At 35.4% G+C, this 20212-nt stretch overlaps 2 protein-coding genes across 3 annotated transcripts; both read right to left on the bottom strand.

The window, feature by feature from the left end:
* Positions 1–1248: 1248 nt before the first annotated feature.
* On the bottom strand, positions 1249–4811 carry LOC111402016 (lipid phosphate phosphatase epsilon 2, chloroplastic-like). Of its 2 annotated transcripts, XM_023030032.1 has the most exons (5): positions 4365–4811; positions 3676–3898; positions 3297–3365; positions 2543–2616; positions 1249–1611 (listed from the first exon to the last, which is right to left on the bottom strand). In XM_023030032.1, exons 1-5 carry the CDS (start codon positions 4644–4646, stop codon positions 1384–1386), a joined length of 876 nt encoding a protein of 291 aa, XP_022885800.1. In that variant the 5' UTR covers positions 4647–4811; the 3' UTR covers positions 1249–1383. The 2 variants fall into 2 exon arrangements, with proteins under 2 accessions (XP_022885800.1, XP_022885801.1); XM_023030033.1 differs by lacking the exon at positions 3297–3365 and having other exon boundaries at positions 4365–4810.
* Positions 4812–10617: 5806 nt separating this feature from the next.
* Positions 10618–15279, bottom strand: LOC111402014 (lipid phosphate phosphatase epsilon 1, chloroplastic-like). Its single transcript, XM_023030030.1, has 4 exons — positions 14849–15279; positions 13331–13556; positions 11268–11341; positions 10618–10971 (listed from the first exon to the last, which is right to left on the bottom strand). Exons 1-4 carry the CDS (start codon positions 15140–15142, stop codon positions 10747–10749), a joined length of 819 nt encoding a protein of 272 aa, XP_022885798.1. The 5' UTR covers positions 15143–15279; the 3' UTR covers positions 10618–10746.
* Between the last annotated feature and the right edge of the window lie 4933 nt (positions 15280–20212).

Raw genomic sequence — 20212 nt, 5'->3', positions numbered from 1 at the left:
TATGCACACGGATAGAAGACATACAAGGATAAACCACCCTCTTTTGCCATTTCTAATCGGGATGTCCGGCTTTCTTGGTATTGTGGTTTTATTTGTATAACTTTAAATTGATTAAGCCATCCATGAGCACTAATGCCTACATTTTATCCCCATTTGCCACACCACCTCGACATTCTTCCTGCCAATTTTGTCGCTGTAGTGCTTATGCTGTTCAAAAATAGAAGTTTTATCATTTACGTGTTAACTTTTTAAAGAGTAACGTTGTCCACATCCACACAATTACTACTAATTTATACATCACTATTTAAAATTTAAATCGTATATAAATATTTATTCGTGGAAAAAAGTTACACATTGCTTACTTGTGTATTCAAATTGTTACCTATCATCAATGTAACAAAATTCGTTAATCCCACCTGATGGAAATGTCCACATGTTCGATGGAATTCAACATGACACGTTTATCTCATTAACTATATAGGATTAAAAAAAGTCATATATATTGTCACTAAACTTTTGGGTGATTCTGATTTAAATTTTCTTTTGGTACGTTTTAATCCTAGGTTATCGTAGTTAACAAGGTAAGCGTGCCATTTATCAATTATGTTGGATACGTGGATATTTTCGTTAAGTGGAGTAATGAATTTCGATATTTTGAATAATGAATAACTTTTTTATTAAGTAAGTAAATAATAACCTAGACAAAAGTTTAATCGACATTCAATTAATTAATTCTTCAAATGAATATCCTACTTGAAAATAATGATATTTATAAACTTCAACTAAGTACTTTTATATGTAACTATGTACTTTTATATGTAAATGACAACCCAATTTTAAGTAGCCAGTATGATTTGATTCACCTTTATAACTCCGACAGGAGCCATGTCTTAGATAGGACAACAATATTGAGTTCGAATCTACTGTCCTGTAGAACAACAATATTGAGCCATGTCTTAGATAGGACAACAATATTGAGTTTAAATTTTAGAACCACAATTCAACAACTTTTGTAAGCAAATAGCAAAATACCACGATAAACTACAAGTGACTCACTTTTAAAATGACGTCTCGCTATTTGTTAACAAGAATTGATATGGTGAGGTGTCAAAATTTTAGTGAAAGACCGCAGAAAGATTGGATTTCCGTACTACAATAGGAATGTGATATTTCATTAGCACTTGCCTGTTGCTTCACTTTGGCATGAGAAGCTCTAATTTTCATTGGTCAGATATTTTAAATAATGCCTTTTTTTGCCCCACAAGTAAAATCAGCTTTCCATTAGATATGAAGGCACACATATTTAGTACATTGGAGTGGTGTGGACATAACACATGCAAAACAAGCATCTCTGCATATACTGTCTAAGAATGGATCTGAGTATCATTCATCAGGCAGAATCCAAGACTGGAAAACATAAACCAGAAATTTGATGCAAAATCCAATAGAACATAGAACAATCAGCACTCTAACCCACAAGTAGGATGTAAATGACTTCAACACAAAAGCATTCCATGACCAGTACCAAAATATTGAGAAAATCGACCCCAACACAGCTCCCACGACGACTTGGCTAGTTGTATGGAATTTTTGCGAAATCCGAAGCCATGACTGCAGGCAAAGACACCCGAAAATTAGCAACAGTATTCCTACACATTTTGGAAAGATACTCTGTTTTCGAGAATCATGATTTCAAGTCGAAGAATCTTAAAAAGGAACTCATTTTTTGGTGTGTCTAAATAAATAAGTGATAATATATTATCTGTATAGATGAAAACTTAGAATGTGGGTTAACTTGTGAAACCATGAGCATGTTTAGTACATAGTTGCAAAATGACTAGAAATAACATGATGGCACAATATCAAAAAACGAAAAGAAATTCAAATCATTACTATTGTTCAATCTACTTATGTCCAATGATATGTACTAAACATGCACTAAATAGACATGTCGTGATATTAAGGACGGGCAGAGAGCCCGCACCCATCCAATGCATGAAATTATATTTTGCCCCTTATTTTTCTAGTCACTAACGAATAAGACATTACAGAGATTCATTCCACCCTTCCAACACATTTTTGACCCGACAACAACAGAAACAAGAAGCTAAGTATTGTTCAAAATAAACTCGGGGTTGGTAAGAAATCCTTTCGCACCATTCCATTCGATCCAAGCTACAAACAACTTCCAATAAAATCAAATCTTTTGCAAGCACATTAGACAATGTTAATTTCAGTTTACCTCGGACAAGTCTTGTGAATGGGAGTTTTTTATGTTAACAAAAAGATGCCGATCAAATTACAATCTGTCCCAGTTATGGAAATTTTAATGCTAGAATGTGAATTAAAACGCTTGTTGTGAATCCCTTGTTCAGTCCTCTCAATTAAAGTGTGGAATTGTATAAAATTTCTTAATTTGAAGTCTTTTAAACCGAATTTTAATCTAGATGGTAATTCGACTGAATAGACCAGCAAGTATTACAAACTGATAATCTAAAATGATACCACACAAGAAGCATGAATTTAACTGCTGTATACTTACAAAATAAGATCCAAATATAAAGACAAGTCCACACAGGGTTGTCGAAAGTGCATTAATCCCGTAAAATTCCAGAACTGCAATGAACAGAGGAACTGAGATTCAACATCAAAATAGAAAGATTGCATGAGCCCTGAGCAGAAAAATGGTTTGCCTGGCGAACAAACAAGAGTGAACAAAAATGCTATGCCTTATCCCTAATATGAAATATTCACCATTCCATGTGATATGTTACTTCTACAGAGGTTCAACGGACTTTATCTGATTGCTGAGCAGAAGCAAAAATTAAGCAACAATCAACAGTTGAATGAATTTAAAAGTTATTAATTAAAGCTAAATGTATTGTAAGTCGATCAAATGGTTTTCCACAACAAGAAAAGGCACAACACTCAGAAGTATAATTAGCAATGATGGCAGGAGCATTCAAACAAGGGACAAGATGATTGGGGGGAAGGGATACATAAAACAAACGACCCATCAAATAACAGAAAAAAGTCAAAGAAAGTCAAAGGTTTTTGTAAGATAACGAAGGTGGAAAACTGTGAAGAATACATGCGTATGGGTAAAGAATCATCACAATAACAACTAGCAAATAAAGTTAGCTTAGAATCCTTGTTACATAATAAAGAGAGTGTAAACTTCAAATAGAAAAAGATGAGTAATTCTATTTAGCATCACTAGTGCTACGACACGAGTTTAGATGGAAGAATACAATAGGCCCAATTAAATGCAAGAATATGGAACCACTCAATTGAACCTTTTTTTTTTTTAATGATCGTGTGTGTCCGCGCCAGCTTAAGCACACCTCGACTAATCCGATGGGGACCTGAAATTTACAGTAGGAAACTCACCACAGTGGCTCTGAGGGACTTGAATTGGTGATCGTTGGAGAGCAAATCCAAGACCTGCTCACTGAGTTATCCCTCAAGGTTACCACTTATCATATTCTTCCATATAAACTTGTGTTCTAAAATCACTAGTGTTAGATAACATTATTCTTGACATTTGGTAAGAGTTACTTTCAAAATAAGTAACTTTCTGAACTTTTTTTAATCTTAGCCAAACATGTTATGTATCTTAACATCTTTTGATATGAGAAAAGTTAACAAAGATTGAGAATGGTTCGAAAAGGTTACTTGACAAATTAACGAATGCAACTGCATAGAACATGAACTGTGCATGCGAAGATGGCATTCCAGGGTCTGCCTTTAAGGTAGAAATAGGCCTCGCTTGGTTTAATATCATCTTCAGAGCGATTGCAAGTATACCATTAAGCGAAACACCTATAACAGCCCATAATGTTCCAGGATCATGCCTCCAGATGAGAGTCATAAAAAGCACCGCCACAAGCCACTTACTCTGCATCAATGGCAATCGGTCAGTGAAAATCTTAACGAAAACAAACTATTTGAAAATATTTATTCCAGTAGCCGTTAAAGAATTATTTGATCTTATAATATAATCAATTTTGGGCCAAATATCCTGAAGCACTCGTTTGGCAACATAAACCCAATAATTATTCTTCTTTTCTTTTTATTTGTGGGCGTGTGTCCCCTTTTTCAAACGAGTGCTAATTCCATTTGCAAAGAGAATTACACATTTCAATCGAAGTAGAGGAACCAAGTTTTTCCCTCGGGGTTTTCTTAAGTGCAATGCATACCACAATTACTTTTCAACTAACTATTTTTTTTTCTTTTTATATTTCAAACAATATTATAACTTAAGTTCCCAATCAAATCAGGAATCTACTGAACAATGCATAATCAACTCATGCACAGATATTCAACAGATTTTATATTAATCAAAAATGGAAATTTTTACTCACCAAATTATTGAGGGTAGCTTCGATTCCACCAGTCTCAAAATTTGAAGCCCTGTTAATGAAATTTTCTTGTTCAAAAGATTCAACATCCTCCTCAGTTGAACTAGTATCAGCATTCCTAATCGAACCAACCCTGGAATTTTGACTCTGGCCAGTACAAACCCATTTCTGGGAATTGAATGCCAGTTTCGTTGTGAAAATCGTAATGGGCTTATGAAATGCTCTTGATTGGGACGTAATAGCAGTAGCAGTGGGTCTGATGACAGTAGCAGAGGTAAGTAACATTTTTATCGGTGTCGTTTATCGGTTTGTAATTCAGAAGCAGAAATCTGTAAGGACTGAGAACCGTACATATCAGAAAACACGCACTGTTTGGTGAAGGGGCAGGCTGCAAGATGGCAATATAGTCGCCAAGTCAAACTGCGGGACGGATGATCAGCCAGGGAGCGAGAGATCCAAGAATGGCATTATTATTATTGAGGGAAATTGCAATAGTGGTCTCTAATCTTTCACTTTTTGTAAAATTTACCCTGATCTTCATTTTGTGTCAATTACAGTCCCAAACCTTTCCAAAATATGTATCTAGGGTCCAAATAGATGAAGACATCCATTTGACTGTTAGTTGATCTAGAATATATAAAAATTGGATATTTTGACCGTTTTAAATCGGGGAATTTTCGTCAATCTCATAATAATTTCATATTCGTCAATAAAAATACACTTCTAAAATAAGGAATAACTAAATAAAAAAATAAAATAAAAAAAATCAAACCTTATCTTCTACACGCCACCCCCACCTCAACCCCATCCCCAAACCCAAAATCCAACCAAAAAATGGACGGAAAACTCACCGCCGCCACTACTATCGCCACCACCACCAACCAAAACCCATGGTACCAATAGATGCGACTTGATGAGGCAGATCTAAGACAGGTGGTCCGTTATAGTGGGTTGCACTGCGAGTTCGGTGGCGCTGAGACAGATGACGATCCTGGTACTACATAATGAGAGAATCTTTGCCTTTCTGATGTCAAAACAGAAATTCTAAGATTCTACCAAAGCCCACTGGTCAGTACCGTCAGCACTGAAATTGACATTTGGTAGGTTTGAGTTCGCTGTTTGAAAAATTGACTATAGATTTGGATTTACTACTTTGTTTTGATGTTACAAAGGTATCAAAAGGTGCATATTGAGCTGCTTTGTCGACTTGGAAGGTGGGTTTGGCATGGGTGTAGGTGGAGGTGAGGATTCTGTCCATTTTTGGGGTGTGTCATCCTGTTTTGGGACTAAATTTCTACCAAATTCGTCGGAGTTGTGGCTGGTGGTTAAGTGGGTTATGAAGAAGGAAAGTGAATGCTTTCAATGGTATGGATATCCGGTGGTTTGGGCGGCAGTTGGTCGATGTTTAAGTGATTCAAAGTAGGCCTAAATGTAGGTGTGGGTGTGACAATGGGTGTGGTGGCGAGTTTTCTGATTTTGGATTCGGTTTTGGGACAGGCATGGAGGTAGGGGTGAAGAACATAAGTTTGATTTTTTTTTTTTATTTAGTTATTCTTTATTTTATAACTGTAATTTTATTGAAAAATATAAAGTTATTATTAGATTGACGAAAATGCCCCTACTTAAAATGGTCAAAATATCCAACTTTTACATATTTTAGGTCAACTAGGGGTACATTCATTTGGACCCCATATGCATATTTTTGAAAGTTTGGGACTGTAGGTAGCACAAAATAAATTTTAGGATAGAGTTTGTAAAAAAGTGAAAGGTTAAGGACCGGGACTACAATTTTCCCTTATTTTTCTTTGGCATGTCCAATTCATGCTTCAAATAATCTGTTGACTGTTTCAATATTGAACAACTTCAAATAATCTCGACTGTTTCAATATTGAACACAAGTTGTTCACTGTCCGTTTAAATTGGTCAAGCCTTTCCTATTAAAATATGAGGCCATTTCCAACTATTTGCATTAAATTTATGAAATTTTTATATCAAATTGGAATAAATTTCATATAATTTTATAAAGTCATTTTCAACCCTTATACCTAAGCCTTAGGCACGGATTGGTCCAGATCGATTTCGAGTCTAACAACACCCGAAACCAAAACCAAATTAGTCAACCCACTCTAACTCTTAAAACGAACCACTTTGATTTGGTTTATCAGTTTGGACTTTTAGCCTAAATTGAATTTTAAAAAAATGCCCGAGTTTTGGGCCCACTTAAATTATAAGAACTAATATAATTAAATAATTTTATATTAGAAAAACTATTGACTAAAAAATAAAATCAAGTTAATAGAGATAGATCAGCATAAAATTTAAGAATTTTGTTGCTTTTTATGCATTATGTAGCATGTCTGTTTGAGTAAGAAAAAAAGGCTAAGTATAACATAATGAGCTTGTGAAATGAAATTTACAGTGTTATTACTTACTGACAACATCATAAATTGGAGAGAATCGAGATATAATTATGAAATTAAGGCTTATCTTTTAATTTTTATTTTAACAAAGGTAAATATGTAAGTGGGTTGTGCTTGTTCGGTTAATCAGAAGTCTGAGATTTCAAATTATGGTTGAACCGGCCCATCATAATTTTATTTAAAAAAAAAAAAACCAAACCAATTAGCAATGTCAAACCAACTAGAATCGGTTCAGTTTGATTGATTTATTTGATTTTTACGTTCAGGCCTACTTTATACTCATTATTATACCAAATGAACATTTTTCCTTTATTTTCCAATTTTAAATTCTTAACAAATAATTTTATTTCAAAAATTATATTTAATTAACAAAAATTTTACATTTATTAATAAATAAATGAAGCAGTACACTTAATACCATGATTAAAAAATAATAAAGTTGAAATAAATAATTAAATACTAATTAAAAATAATAATCAAATTAAAATAAATATAAGCATATCATGAAAAACTCTAAAAATCACAATGCACTATTCATTTGTACCAAACTGATATAGAATTTTACTATATTATTGAGGTGGATTTTTGCACCAAATTGATGTTTTACGATGACTTGGTGCATGGTTAGAGATACCTTGGGAAGGTGAAAATGTAAGAAAGTCGCCGGCCTTAGACACCAGAAAATTTTGGATTTTATTGCAAAATAGTCTCCATCTTTGAACCTTAACTAGTGATGTGGTAGATTTTGATTGCGGGTTTGGGATCATGATAGAATAAAATTTGATTGTGACAAAATTGATATAAGCATCGCTGTTTTGGATATTTTAAACGGCCTAACTGGATTGGCTGGATCTGCATTTAGAAGTGGCGGATGAGGTGAGGTGGGGTGGGGTGAGAAGATTAGTGAATATAACTCCTTAATTGTATGATATGTAATCTATTAATTGTGTAATTTGTGATTTAATATATGATTGTAATCCATAAATTGTATAATACGTGAATGTGAACTTGTGTAATTTGTGACTTAGTACGCGACTATGACCAATGAATTGTGTGACATGTGATTATTGTTTTTGTGAAACGCATAGGCGTACGAAATCGTTGACAAGTAATAATGAAGTGAGTTATGAGTTATCGTCCTATGAAGAATAATGTTTAATTTTAATTTACTAGTTACTATTAAATATGATGTTCGTGACACAAAAGATGTGATTCTGTTGTTATTCAAACTAATTCTAAACTAAGGAAGCAATAAAAATTGTTTTATCAAATATGTGAATAATTGTATTGGATTTTGAATCCCCCTATTATCATTTATTTTAATTCTTGATTCGTAATATAGTCAATTCATGCTTTCGTGACAATCGATAATACAAATGTATTTAATTTTCTTTTTTAAGAGAAATTAAGTCTATTCTAATCACAACCCAATTTTATTCCTAGTTCGAATTCATTCGATGAAAATGCATTAAATTATAGGTTACCTATGTGATTGCATATATGATAAAGATTATTCATAATTCTATCTACATATGTTAATTTTGCCGCGTTCTAAATTTATTGTGAGTCTCTCAACACTACAACAAAAAACTAATTATTCAATTGGTGGCCAATCAATTAAATAACACAATGAATATGCAAAATTAATTAAGAATTATAAGAATTAAACTAAGTTACTTGTCTTGAATTAAAAATAAATAAACAATAGGGTCCATCTCATTCAATACGTGAAAGGAATTAGCTTCATGTAACGTTGAAATTAAACAAATAAAACTTGGAAGATATCACCAAAAATTTATGGGAGGTGATTAATTCCACGCTTTCTCTTGACTTCTGCTCGCGTTTGATATAAATATCAATTCCAGGCGGCCAATGTTCTTTCTTTTCTTTCCCCCAGCAGCCGTCTCTTTTGCGTGTATATCTATAATTAATTTTATTTCTTCCTCCAAAGCTGCTGCCCAGTTTTAATGTGTATATATTATTAGTGCAGCCTCCTAATTTGACTAGAAAAAGAACTCCAATTTTTCTCGCACTTCCTGCCGGCAGTCCTTGTTTTACTTGAAAACAGCCCCCACGACACAACTTCAAGTGGTAAAAAGGGAGGGTAGAGAAATTCAGTTTTGTTTGAGGCTGTCACGTCAAGGGTTCGAATCCTGAAATATGGATTTGGCTCTTGGGTAAGTGCAAGTGTACAAGTAACCTTCTACCCTGTATCCTTAGAGGCATAATCTGCGATTTACCTCCCTTACGATACTCCAGGATAAGAACGGTGGGAGACCCTTAAGGTTGGGGTTCAACCTTTTTTTTGTTTTACTTGAAAACAAATTCTCCTCCTCCTATTGGCAGCCAACTTGCATATGTGACGTGTGTAAAATAAAATCTCAGGAAGCAGCCCTTTTTCTCAAACTTGTGAGGCCCAGTTATACCTGTTTTTTTCCAGCCGCCAATTGGTAAGTGGAAAGGACTCTAATTCAAAGCCATTAAGTCTATATTATCCTTCAAGTCTTTAGTCCTTCGAGATAATGAAATTCAGTCATTGAGTTTTTTTTTATTCTAGCAACCCAAGTATTCTTCGATTCAATTCATGTCCTTCACCTTTCAAAGTATGAAATTTGATTTCTAAACTTTGCATCAAAAAGCCAATTTAGTTTGCATACTTTGGATGTTGCCATTTTTCGTCACTTTTTGCTTTTTTTCCTTCAATTCCTTTTCATTCATAGAGTTTTACCTATTAAACGTAAAATACAAAAATTTAGGATATCTTTTGTCAAAAGAACTATCAAATACTGTTATTTTAGACACCAAATAAGTGTATAAAATACACTTATCAATTATCATATGTCGCAAAATTTATCATCTGTCACAGTTATGACCACTTGGTTTTTTATTTTTTTATTTTTACAAGTTTATTAATTTCGAATTTGTACTCTTAAATATTTGTATTTATGAAATTTTCTCCTTATATATATGCACCTGTTTGATTTAGCTAAAAATGATATTTTTCATAGATTTTAATAAAAGTTGATAAAATATATGGTAGAAAAATTGATAAAAGGTGTGAATCCTATGAAATATGTTATTAAAATTAATTATTTACTTTGATTTAGATTTTTATTAATTTTTCTAGCTAAATTAAATAGGAATATAAATTTGTTATTTTGTTTTATTTTATTTAGTATATGTGTTTTTAGGCATATTATTTCTAGCGGTTCTGTCCCTTCGACTCCCTTCAGACACAACTTTCTAACATCATATATTGGCCTTTTCATTTATAGAATTTATTCACTTCACCCCTCCACTATCATACTTCTGAATTTTACGTCCAAAATAAATATTGCATACATTTTGAGTCCTTACACCCCCACCCCCCAAATAAGGAGATTTCTAAACATTAATCAATTCACTATCCTTCGTAATTTAAGAGTGCTCCTATTATAGGACCTGATTGTTGTACTTTGAGGTGAGAGTGTTGAAGTCTATCGCCACATGTGCAAGGCATTATCTTAAAGAGAAAAGTGCAACTCATCTTGACCATCTTCTAATTTTTTCGCAAATATCTATCTCCTATTCTTTTGTATTTATTAAGTACATTCAGTAAATCGTAAGTCGTCACCAAGTTCATTTGTATGCATTAACTTGCACCAATTTTAAACAACACTTGTTTGATACTTTAGTTGAGATGCAACGCTATAATTAATTATTTGTGACTTTCTCTTGTTAGACTATTTAAATATTGAAATTTTTCCTTTCTTCAAAGGTAACATCCACCCTTTGTTAGTTTCAAAGGCATATTTGGTACACTAAATTGGACTTAATACAAAAGAACATCATGAACATGCACAAAACTTATCGATTATTTTTCGAGTATAGACTATCAAGCTTGCCAATCGACCTTCATTGTGAGCATTAGTAGACATTCCCCTGATACTCAGTACATACTAAAATAAAAATATATCATTGTATCATTATTCACGTAGAATCGAGTGCATGAAACCAAAAACAATAAACCCGATGATATATCCAATGGAACCCATAACTATAAGAATTCTGACCCACGAGTAGGATATAAATGCCTTCAATACAAAAGCATTCCACAACCAGTACCAAAAAATGGAGAAAATCGATCCCAAAACAGCTCCCACGGCGACTTGGCTAATTGTATGGAATTGTTGTGAAACCCGTAGCCATGACTGCAAGCAGAAACACTCGAAAATAAGTATTCTTTATGAAGAATATTACACTTTCAAGAAGGTAATCTGTCTCTTATCCTTAATGGCCCAGCAAATATACAAGATAACAAACTAAGCTTATAATTAATAAGTTGGCTACATGCCAACCAAATGACAACACCTCCTAGTTACGGAAATCATAAAGATTGTTTTAGTTCTTAGACTGAATAGACCAGCAAGTATTACAAATCACTAAATAATATAACACTGCAAGCATGTTAGAATCCCTGAATTCAATTTAACAGCTGTGTACTTACAAAATAAGATCCAATTGCAAAGACAAGAGCCCCCAGGGCTGCTGTAAGTGCATTAATCCCGTAACATTCAACCACTGCAACGGAACACAGGAACTAGGCATCAAACATCAAATACCGAATGAAGGTGTGATGAGCAGAAACAAATTAACTTATATAGAAGAATTAACAAAACCTATGCCTTGTTCCTAATATTTAATCTGCTATATGAAGTTTTTTTCACCATTTTATGTGATTAAGTGTTACTGCTACTTAAGGTCCAATACGCTTATATCTTATTAATGAGCAATAGTCAAAGTTAAAGAGAAGTTATAAACTAAAGCCAAATGTACTGTAAGATGATCAAATGTAAACCAATTAGTCTTCCACGACAAGAGGAGGCATAATATTTGGATGTATAATGAGCAATAATGGTAGCATGAATTTAGAAACGGTTGAGAAGATTAGGGGTATATATAACAAACTACTTACATAAATAAACAGAAAAATTATATATCAACAAAATATAAGAAAGTCAAAGGTTTTGTAAGATAACAAATGCGAAAAACTGTTAAACATACATGCACAAGGTTAAAGAACTTTCATAATCAGAACAAGCAAAAAAATTTACTGAGTTTTCTTGTTAACTATCACACTGAAAAATGATGTAATTAATGAATTATTGCCAAACTGTAACATCCCGAATTTTTACTACTAGCTGTTAGATTTAAAATTAGGACTTAAGTGTTTTGTTATTAAAGTCTAATGGTTTTATTAGTTATTGACCTAGTTAAATGACCTTATTGGTTACTAGCCAATAGTTTGAGGACCTAAGTGGAGAGTTAATTTGCAAATTCGATGAAATCATGTGTGAAATATACGTAAATATGTCAATTAGTCATGATTAAAGATGATTGATTCAACCACATGCATTATTCACACCATATTTTAAATCAATGTAATTGATTTGACCACATAAACAAAGGTAATTGATTTGATCATGTGCATTATTTTCACCAAGTTTCAAGCCAAGCTAATAAATTTGACCACGCGATTAAAGGTATAGATTTGACAACTTTCAAAACAATGCACCATTTATGCATTGATCAGGCCTAACATCTAGCCATTCCCTTTAACTTTTCTACACATGGTTCGAGATACACTACAAATAAGAGATAAATCTAATACTAGACTACTCTTGACCAACTATTTACACACTCTCCTTCTCTATTTCTATCAATTTTTTTCCACCTTTACTCTTTTTCTTATCATTTTCATATTAAATATAGTCGTACACAATCATACAACCTCACACGCAGCTCAAATATCTCTTCCAACAATCACTTCTTTTATCATTTTGAATTGTCCAGTGAAAAGTAAGTGTGTTATTACATTATTCAGTGAGTAATCCTATATATGTTATTTCATGGCTATGTTAAGTTATGGTCTGTATTATGTATAAGATTTGTATGGACAAACTATAGTATAGTAGCGCTACGCACAAAAATTTGGTACTATCAAAGTTAGGTCCAATTTTCTTGTCTCCCTATGCAAGTATGAAATTTTCCATGACATGCATATACATGAATAAAATTTACTCTCTCACTTATTGAGATTTTATCTCACATTATATTCGTTTTACCCTTTTCAGAAAATCAATGGTTCGAGGCGGTCGATGCGAAGATGAATGCCGTTGTGAGATATTTAAAATAACTTACATGAAGTTACGTTGGATTTTATTTAATTTATGTTGAATTCATTTCAAGATTTTCTTATGTTTATTATCAATAATATTAAATCTTAATTATTTTTATAAAAATCCTATTTAGTCATTTCAACCCTTTTATTTTTGTTTAATTTAAATTTAGTGACACTCAAATTCTTCAGGATCCGGGTTGTCACACAAACTATCAGCATGTTTTGCTAAGATTAAAGTTTTCTTTTATGTAAATAAGTAAGCTCTAAAATAAATATCTTTTAGTGACCGAAGTTGAAAGTAAGTTAATTCTTAAAAGTAACTTATATATCCCAACATCTTTTGATAAGTGAAAAGTTAAACAAGATTAAGAATGGTTGGAAATAGTTACTTGACATATTGATAAATGCCACTGCATAGAAGATGGACTGTGCATGCGAAGAAGGCATTCCAGGGTCGGCTCTTAAGGTAGAAGTCGGCCTTTCTTGGTTTAGCATAAATTTCAGTGCCACTGAGAGTGTAGTATTAAGCGCAACGCCCACGGCTACCCACGTTGTTTCAGCATCATGCCTCCAGAGAATGAGAGCCATAAAAAACACCGACACAACCCACTTACTCTGCACCAAGGAAAATATCCCAGTGAAAATCTTAATGAAAGAGCAATTTAAAAAAAAAATGGTTATTTTGAAATCATTTATGAACACATAGCATTAAAAGTTATTGAGAAATGTGAAAAACCACCAAAGCAGCATATGCATATATATGCACTTGCATATTAACTAATGCTTAGCAAAAGGAAACAACTTTAATGGGAAGAAAAAGCAAAAGAGAACAAGCTCAAATGCAAGTTAATGGAGATATGAGATTATATGTAACTATAGTTTCACCATTTTGATATTCTCAGAATATTCAGCAGCACAAAGAAATGTGAAGGTCAATCTTAATTCGTCGCAAAAATTATACTAACTTACTTCATATTTGATACTAACTTATTACTGGTGAAAGTGATATTTCGTGGACTATATAAATCCCTTCTTTTTCTTGAAAAAATTACACTGAAATCCTTTTATAACTTCCGTAATTTGTGAAAAAATATGAATCTAGTATTATTATTTGTTTTTAAGTTATTGTTCATGAGAGGAAAATTCTGAAAATCTCTTGTTACACAAGTGATTCAATTTTATTTATTTATTTATTTATTTTTTATCACGGGAAAACCCGCATCCGCTACCCTTCGAGTACGTATTGGGTAAACCCTCGGTTTGACGCAATAGCTTGCAAACCATGCCAGTCAGGTAAATCACACTCGACAAGTGATTCAATTGTTTTTATTTTCGGAGTAGTTGTCCAAAGAAGTCATAACAATTTATGAAAAGCAATTTTAGCTTATGATATCATGTTGTGACAAGTCTCGATGAATAAGTTTTCTTTTCTACATTTTATTTTACTACTGTTGTCCCCATAACTATTTGTCCTACAGGATTTTCAAGACCAATAAGCTCGGATTGATATATCATTAATTATTTTCATTATTTCTTAATTTTACCACATGATAGGTAGACAGAGGGTTAGTGGACCAGAGAAGGAAATGATAACCAATTGATTAAATTATGATCTAATTGATGATTTAAGAGAAATGATTATTAATTGATTAAATTATGATCTAATTGATGTTAAGCTCTTAAATCAACAATTCTACATCAATCCAACTAAAGTACTGACACAGGAATAACTATTGAGTTTTTGTGTGTGTTTTTTGAAACAATTGTTAATTCTCTTCCATCAATTTCCAATAAATATAAGTTTGAATTCAGAACAATTAAATTTGATAACTGATCAATGCATAAACATCCCATTCAAAGTTATTCAACGGTGTAAAATGTCAATTAAATATAGTAATTTTACTCACCAACTGATTGAGAGTAGCTTCAATTCCACCAGCTCCAAAATTTGCAGACCCTTGAACGGAATCTTCTCGTTCGAAACCTTCAACACCATCCCCACTAGTAAAGGTAGGAATTCTAATCGGGTCAATCATCTTATTTTGACTCCGATCTCTACAATTACAAACACAAAAACTAGATTTCTGGGATTTGAAGTCCAATTTCGTAGCGAACATCCTAATGGGCTTGTGAAATTCTCTTGATTGGAAAGTAATAACAGTAGCAGTAGGTCTGATGAAAGTAGCAGAGGTGAGTAACATTTTTCACGGTGTTGTTTATTCGTTTGCAATTCTGTAGCAGAAATCTGTGAGGATTGGATTGAGGACTCTGCATATCAGAAAATACAAACTGTCAGGTGAAGGGGACGAGTTTTCAAAAATGGCAAAATCAAAGTCAACGCGTGGTAGTACTGTTATGAGGGCCATGCTACTGTGACAGCGGCCTTGGGCCACATAGGCGCCCTGTCACAGGGCCTTGACAGCCCCTGTTTATTTAGCATTTCTCATTGTGGAAAAAAAAAGGTTGAATCTCAATCTTGAGGTATTCATCACCCCGTTTTTAGAACTTTGTGAGAAAGGTAAATCGCGAGATGTGCTCCAACAGGTCAGGAAACAAGAGTTGCCTGTACACTGCGCCTACAAGGAACCCAATTCCATGTCTCAGGAATCGAACACACACACTGCGGCTATCAGCAAAGCGTAAGATAACCTCACTCCTGTCCTTTGCACTACTGGACTATGCCTCGGGTGACGCATTTCCCATTGAAATCTACATTTTAATTTATATAAAACAAGAGTTTATACTCTCAACAAGAAAAATTACCTATAATTCGAGACGAACGAAAAAGAAAAATTTATGAGATGGAGCGAACAACACATTAGATTCGACAGGTTTTAAGTTTTTGGGCCTAGAAGAAAATATCCCAATCCAGCACAAGGTTTCCAAAACCCAAACATTATCCAAAGAAGCAATCCTAATGGACCAAATACAAAACAGAAACCCAAACCCAAACCATTTTTCTAAGGGAAAATTACATCTATACAGGTATTTAAATATTGAAATTCAAAAATAAGGTTCAAAGCTTATTTATACAAAAATTGGGTAACAATTTTATACTTTAATATATATAATAATATTAATAAATTTCAATTATAAACTCTCACCCTATTCCATCAACCTAATTAAAAATCTAATTATTTTCTCGCCATACCTTTCCTCTTCTTCCCATCCTCCCCTTTTCTCCCCCCCCTCTCTCTCTCTCTCTCTCTCTCTCTCTCTCTCTCTCTCTCCCCATCACACACGATCGCCATCGTCGAAGACCACAACAAAGCTCTTCGTTGTGAATAGCCGTCGCTTCGTGCAATTCTAGCGTCGGCACCTCTAAGCATGAATTCGTGGTTTTACCATTACAAACGGATTGCAGCAATTCGTGGTTTCGCCAGCGTTGTTGCATTGCTTGGCTTGTGCGTAGATGTGGTAACAGTGACTACATGTTCCGATATGCTTGGTTCAAGCATTACCAATAGACGATTCCAAGTTGAAGCTAGTGGGTCAACACATGTATGGGATTTCAATGTTTGATAAGGAGGTGGTAGTCTAGGTATTTTGATATGTGGGTGGTTATCTCATGTACAGGCGACGGTTGTGTGGTGGTGTGGTGTAGGCGACGATTGTATGGTGGTGGTGATTTTGAAGTTGTTTTTGGTGGTGGTGTTGTATCTGAGGCAGATCTATGTGTGGTGCAGGTGACGGTCACATTGTGGTGGTGGTTTTTGTTATCATTGTTGGCAGTGGTTGTGGTGGTGTTATGGCGAGGAGGATCTATGGGTATGGTTATCTGATGTGCAGGGGGGTGATTGTGTAGTGCATACGTCGGGTATGGTGGTAATCGTTTTTGTTGTTGTTGGCGATGGTTGTAGACCTGTGATGGTGTTGTGGCGGGAATGGATTTGTGGATAGTGGTGTGGTGCAGGTGACGATTGTGTAGTGGAAGTCCTTTTTGTTATTGTTGTTGGTGGTGGTTGCGATGGTGTTGTGGCATAGTGGGGTGGGTGGGTGGGGTGGGATAAATTGTGATCTTAAAATTTGTGATTAACTATTAAATTGTGACCTTAAAATTTGATAATTTATAACTAAAAAAATAATTTGTGACCAATAAATAAACTGTCGCCTATAAATTTTTTGATCCGTGCCCACAAAATAAATTGAGACTTATAAATTTTTTTATTTGTGCGTGGGTATATTACGTGATCAATTATTTTGATAATATATGACCAATAAATAAGTTGTGACCATAAATTGTATAATTGTGACCTTATTACATTTAATTAATAAATAAATACCCGATTTTTACATTTTTTTAATTTAAGAACTGAAAATTGAGTTGGTGATACTTAGTACCCGATTTATGATTTTTTCCATGTCCTAAATCCAATATCTTTATCATTAATTAATGGGAAAATTAGGCCTAATGCCCTCTTAAACTAAGTAAATTGAATAATACTATTTTAAAACTAATTAAACCATCCAACCCATAACTAATGTCTTAAACCTAAAACCCAATCTTCATTCAATACAAACCCATTCCTCAACGTAAAAACACTCTCCTCTCTTAATGATTTTTCTCTATCCATTTTCCACCGTTTTTGTCTCCGTCCATTTCGCCGCTTTCATTTGTCTATTGTTTGCTTATTCTTCTATTCATACTGTTACGCTCCTATTTGAACCGCCTCGGAATTCCCGTCATCACACATTCCGACCTGATAAACACCCATCCAAAGTGTTTTCGAAGTGATCCCACCAATGTCAACGACCTGATAGCGCACTGAGAGACATAGACGATCCTCCTAAACTGATCGAAACGCCCTCATCCCTGAGGGCGAGCGAAGTGCACCTCTATCAGAAGATCCGTCGCCAATTTCAGAAAGAGATTTTTGCCAAGATCCTTTGTGCATCTAAGGTTTAAATTGATTTGATATCTCCATGAGACTAGTTGATGTGACTTATCAACCTTATGTCAACTCAACTCAGGAGAAACAAACTGCCCGCCCACTTTACAGACGCGGCTAATTGACGCCTATGAGCGGACGCCTCATACCGTCAAATTCATACACGTGTCCCACATCCAACGGTTCATCCCACCTATAAATACCCAAGATGTGGTAAGAGACAAAAGTAATGAAACTCTTATTACATAGCACTCCATAGCAAATTTATATATTTTCTCCTCCCCTTATTATTATTTTGCACAACCCCTGGGTACTGTTCCGACCACCTAAACCTGATTTGACCGTCTGAGTGTATACGGCCGCCACCACCCCCGCTGGTCCTGGCCGTGTGTGTCTGAACGTGCGTTGATTGTGCGCAGGGAGGAATACGTGGAGTAGCTATCGGTTGGCACGTGGAAGGTCCAATTTTCGAGGTCAACAGATTGACGACGTCTGTAGGAAACACTTCCCATTAAAAGTTCTGCATTCTCCACCAGAGAAATCACCGAAAAACTTGCGACTAACCCTGAAAAGGGTAAGTTCTTGAAAAAGAACAAAGTCGAGTTATAATCCAAATTCTCACCACCCTTGAAAAAGGAGATATGATGAGTTATAGTCATGAAGACGACAACCTCATGAGAGAGGCCTCTAAAGAAGAGGTGCTCCATAACAATGTCACTCACCAGAGACCCTATCATCGGCGTCGCTGAGGCGCAAGAACGGCCATGCTCACTGAAGGTATGGCTCAAATAGCGGCGGGCATGAGAGATATCGCAGCTCAGAATTTGGCGATGCATGAACTTCTCATGCAAGCCCAGAGTCATCAGGGCTATCAAATGCCCCAAGGATCTTATCCGGTGCAGGAAGCCCCAGTATCTCGCTCCCGAGGCCATATGAGCCGGCACACAGAACGCCCATTCGAAAGAGAGATGGACGCCGAAGCCACATCTTATGTGCAAGGGAACCAGCCATCAGAACCACACTTGGGAGACAATTTCCCTCAAGAACATGAGGAACAGAGGTCGGTAAGCGTCTTCAACCGGATAGAGGAGGGTCCTAGCAATAGGTTTCGCCCAGTAAGAGGATCAGTTCGTCCAGATCACAAACAAGAACATGCTCCCCCTCTTCCTAGAAATAGGAGAGATAGGAGGAACCTAGTAGATTGGGGGAGTCGAGGAGAAGCACCTCCACCTCCCCAGAACATTTAAGATGATGAAGGGTCAGATGGGCCCTGTCGATCTTATGAGATTGACGATGATGATGATAACCTCCCTTTCTCAAAGGAGATTCGAAGCTTCCTAATGCCAGCAAATTTCATGCTCCCTAAAATCCCCAAGTATGAAAGAAAGGGGAACTTGGAGAAGCACCTCACCAAGTACATGACACAGATGAGTCTAAGGGGAGCCTCACTCACCTTGAAATGCAGAGCCTTCCATTTAACACTAGGCGGAGCTGTCGAAGTGTGGTATAGCAGGCTTCCTCCCTTAAGCATTAGAAGTTGGCCAGATTTGAAGAAAGCATTCTTGAACCAATATCTCTCACGCAGAGAAGGAGAGGCACCACTGCAACGCCTGCAAGATATGAGGTAGGCCCTTGGGGAGACGCTGAAAAGCTATCTCGCCAGGTTTACAGACGAAATCACCTACTGTAAATAGGTTATTGACAGAGAAGCCCTTTCAGCCCTGAAAGGCGGGCTCAACATGAACACTTTGTTCTAGAGGGACGTGCGCAACAAAGATTCTCTCCACCTATGACGAACTGATGGAAATGATGAGAGTGAAAATTGTAAGTGAAGAAATGATGAGAGTGAGGGACTCCCTCCACCTCAGAGGCAAGTAGGTCGAGGACCCGCAGCACACCTTGTTACTCAGTAATGGACTCAAGCAGGTCATACAATAGCTCCCATCTCCGGACAGGCACTGGCTTCGGCCACATTGAATGCAGTGCCGGTGTTGGCATATGAGAATGCTCCTGCCAAAGCGGGACAATCCGGAAGAGCTGATAATAATAATAATAATAATAAGAAGAAAAAGAAGAAGAAGAAGAAGAAAAGGTCAAACAAATCCTTGGAGGGGGCAAGGTTTTGTACGTTCCATTAACTGTATGGGCATGACACTAGTGAGTGTCGAGACGCCAATCGACACCCTGATCGAAGCAACCCACACCCTTCTAGCAGGAACGAATATCTTCGCAGATCTGCCTCCCCGAGCAGGGGAGAGAGAGGGCATAGAGAGCAATCACCTTAGAGAAGAGAATCAAGGGGCCGAGGTCAATCTAGACAGAGAAACCAGACCCAATTTTCTGGGAGCCAGGTCATCAGGGAAATCGATACCATCATTGGGG

Source organism: Olea europaea, chromosome 10 (assembly GCF_002742605.1).
Source record: "Olea europaea var. sylvestris chromosome 10, O_europaea_v1, whole genome shotgun sequence".
NCBI classification, from domain to species: Eukaryota; Viridiplantae; Streptophyta; class Magnoliopsida; order Lamiales; family Oleaceae; genus Olea; species Olea europaea.
The sequence above is the reverse complement of the archived record's forward strand: the minus strand, read 5'-3'. Positions and strand labels throughout refer to the sequence as shown.